Source organism: Mus caroli, chromosome 19 (assembly GCF_900094665.2).
Source record: "Mus caroli chromosome 19, CAROLI_EIJ_v1.1, whole genome shotgun sequence".
Classification (NCBI taxonomy): Eukaryota; Metazoa; Chordata; class Mammalia; order Rodentia; family Muridae; genus Mus; species Mus caroli.
Genome location: NC_034588.1, coordinates 3,184,915 through 3,188,054, shown reverse-complemented (window position 1 = coordinate 3,188,054; position 3,140 = coordinate 3,184,915). Strand labels below are relative to the sequence as shown.

The 3,140-nt window shown below is 50.2% G+C and overlaps 1 protein-coding gene across 1 annotated transcript in view; it reads right to left on the bottom strand.

Moving 5' to 3' along the window:
- The window catches only part of Pygm (glycogen phosphorylase, muscle associated), a 15,448-nt gene continuing 12,308 nt past the window's right edge, over positions 1-3,140 (bottom strand). The window contains exons 18-20 of the mRNA XM_021151460.1: positions 732-866; positions 534-600; positions 1-421 (exon numbers count right to left, since the gene is read on the bottom strand). Of these exons, the coding sequence (XP_021007119.1) occupies positions 272-421; positions 534-600; positions 732-866 (352 nt within the window). The 3' untranslated portion in view covers positions 1-271. The remainder of the gene's footprint in view (positions 422-533; positions 601-731; positions 867-3,140) is intronic.

Here is a 3,140-nt window from a genome sequence, read left to right as displayed (position 1 = left end):
AAGAGTAAGGAAGCGCAGGAAGAGTCGATTTATTGGGGAGTGGGTGCACTTGGTTAGACCCCATCCATACATAAAAGGAGTAGGGAGCTGAGGGAAATGAAGAGGGCAAGGTCTTCACGACACCAGGCATCAGGACCTAGAGACTGGGGAAAGTGGGTTGCAAAGGGGGTAGGGTAGAGATGTAATTCCAGAGGCCCACCTCCTGGAGTGGGCCTGATCCCCAGGAATTGCAAACAGACTCAAGGGCAGGTATGGGGTCTGGTGTGGAAGCTCAGATCTTCTCATCTGGGGCTGGCAGGCGCTGGCGAGAAGGCTCAACACCCCAGATCTCCCGGGCATACTGGGCAATGGTGCGGTCACTGGAAAACTTGCCAGAGGTGGCTATGTTCCTGATCACCATCCGTGTCCACTCCCTTGGGTTCTGTAGACAGCAAGAAAAGCTCTAGGTTCATTCTGCCAGCAGGCTGGCCCCGCTCTCCCTCATCCCGGCCAGAGTCAAAGCCCTGCCAGCCCCTGGCTGATGGACCCCTCACCTTGTACAACTCACTGACTTTGTCCTGGCATTTAATGTATTCCTCATAATCTGCAAAGACTTTAAACCTAGAGGAGAAAGGAGAGAGCAGAGGTCTGTGAGGTCAAAGGCCAGGCCCTTGGCGCAGGCGCAGCAGACAGCAGGAGCCTTCTGGCCCACCCAAGCCCTGTTCCTCCACGCAGCCTCGCCAGCAGCTCACCGGTCATGGTGCATGAGCATATTGACAATGTCCTTGAACAGGTCAGGCTGCTTGGGGGAGAAGAAGCCGCTGCTTAGCTGTTCAATGATCTGCCGAAGCTCAGGAATTCGGTCGTAATACTCCTGGGCATTGTACCTGCCAGAGCGTACCTGTAATCAGCTCCCCGCAAAGGGGTCCCCAGCTTCCCAGAGAAAAGCTGGGAAGACCTGGGCCTCCCCAGCTCCAATGCACTGTAGCTCTCCCAACCACTTCATAGATAGAAACACTCAGGCCCAGAGAAGACAAAAGACGAATCTGGGGCAGGAGAGATGGCTCAGTGCACCCATGCACACACAAACATACACACCCCTAATTTCAAAAAAAAGGAAACACAAAGACAAGACTTGGTTTTCAAGACTACGAGCAAGGACTCATCTTCCAAGTGCTTGGAAGTCAAGCAGAGTGCTTGCCTGGTGTGTAAAGGGCCCGGCTTCCATCCCCAGCTCCACCACAAAACAAAACCAAACCTTCCATGAATGTCTTTGTCCATTGTCCCAAACCCATCTCTAACAGGCACATCCTTGGATGTGGCCTCTAAGTTCGCACAATCAGACCAAGCTCATTACAGGCTGGTACCAGCTTTCCCTCACTTTCGAGGTAACGTCCACTCACCCCCTATCTTAAACCCATCACAAAGATGACCTACCCTCACTCCCTGACTCTCTGTCCCCTGGTCAACAATAGTTGCTCTCTTTCCGCAGTGATCCGCAGGTCCTTGTATTGCTCTGCTTTGTGACTCTCTTTGCCTGTGCACAGCCTCCACCTGGCTCGCTACCCTGTCCTCTGCAGTCATACTGTTTTCAAGTCTGGAGTCTGGTCGTGAACATCCCAGATCTCACTCAATGCACCTTTGGGCCCAGAAAACAAAATCTGATATTTCTTTTATTGATTTGTTTGTGTGTGTGTTTTCCTTTCTTTTTTCCTGAGGCAGGGTCTTACTACATAGCCCTGTCTGGCCTAGAACGCTCCATATAGTTCAGGATAGCTTCAGACTCACAGAGATTTGCCTGCCTCTGCCTCCAGAGTCAAAGTTGTGCGCCACTGTGCCCCATTCAAAGTCTGAAATTTCTAGGAAAAAAAAAAAACCAAACCCTTTCAGCAGTAAATGCCAGCTCTCTGAAGCTGTTGGTGGAAGTGTAAACTGGTACCAGCCTCCCAGAAGCATTTGAAACTCTGTGCCAGAGACTTAGGAAGTCTGACGTCTGTCTCTGTGTGGGGGTGTGAGCGTGCCTCACCAGGAAGGACAAGCTCCAGGGCCTTCACCACCTTTCTCTCTTGTTTCTGAGACAGGGTCTCTGACACGGTGTAAATCAGGTTAGCCAGCCTGCCAGCTTCCGAGCCTCCAGTCTCCCATCTGTGCCTCCCATTTTCTACAGGCTTGCTGGGATTACACACGCTTGTGTTATGCTTCTACATGAACTCACACCATCAGACTTGTCCACGAGCACTCTGCTCTACTGAGCCATATGCCTGGCCCAAGAACGTTTTGATTCTAGTATTTATTCTAAACTCACCCCACCCCCATCATAAAAACCACATCGGCACTCAGGAGGCAGAGGCAGGCAAATCTTTGAGTTCAAGTCCAGCCTGGTCTACAGAGTGAGTTCCAGGACATCCAGGGCTACACAGAGAAACCCTGTCTCGAAAAACCAAAAGATCAAAAAAAAGACCAGTGTGTTTTGCACACTACATAAAGCAGTGGACTGGGCAGTAGCCTAATATCCTTTGGGTTTTTCTTTTTGAGATAGAGTTTCATTGTATAGGCCTGGATGTTCTGGAACTTGCTGAATAGACCAGGCTGACCTTGAACTCAACAGCGACAATCCTGCCTCTGCCTCCCAAGTACTAGAACTAAAGGCATGAGCTACAACCACCTGGCTTCCCTAATAATTCTCAATGGAATAATCCAACAACTGGGCGTTGATTGGAAAGTTTGCTCCCTGCAGTAACATTTTCAACAGTTCAATTTTAACGCCCTGGGGTTTAGAATTGGTTATACTATAACTTGGCTGAGGAGCTGGAGAGATGCCTCAGCCACAAAAAGTTGGTCTTTCAAGAGACCAGGGTTCAATTCCCAGCACCCACATGGCAGTTCACCACTATTTGTAACTCCTGCCCTAGGGGATCCAACACCCTCTTTTGGCCCCATGGCATAGGGCACAGACAAATGCAGGTAGAACACAGATACATATAAGTTTAAAAACATTTTTAAAAATATATAGCTTAGCCGGGCGTGGTGGCGCACACCTTTAATCCCAGCACTCGGGAGGCAGAGGCAGGTGGATATCTGAGTTCGAGGCCAGCCTGGTCTACAAAGTGAGTTCCAGGACAGCCAGGGCTATACAGAGAAACCCTGTCTCGAAAAACCAA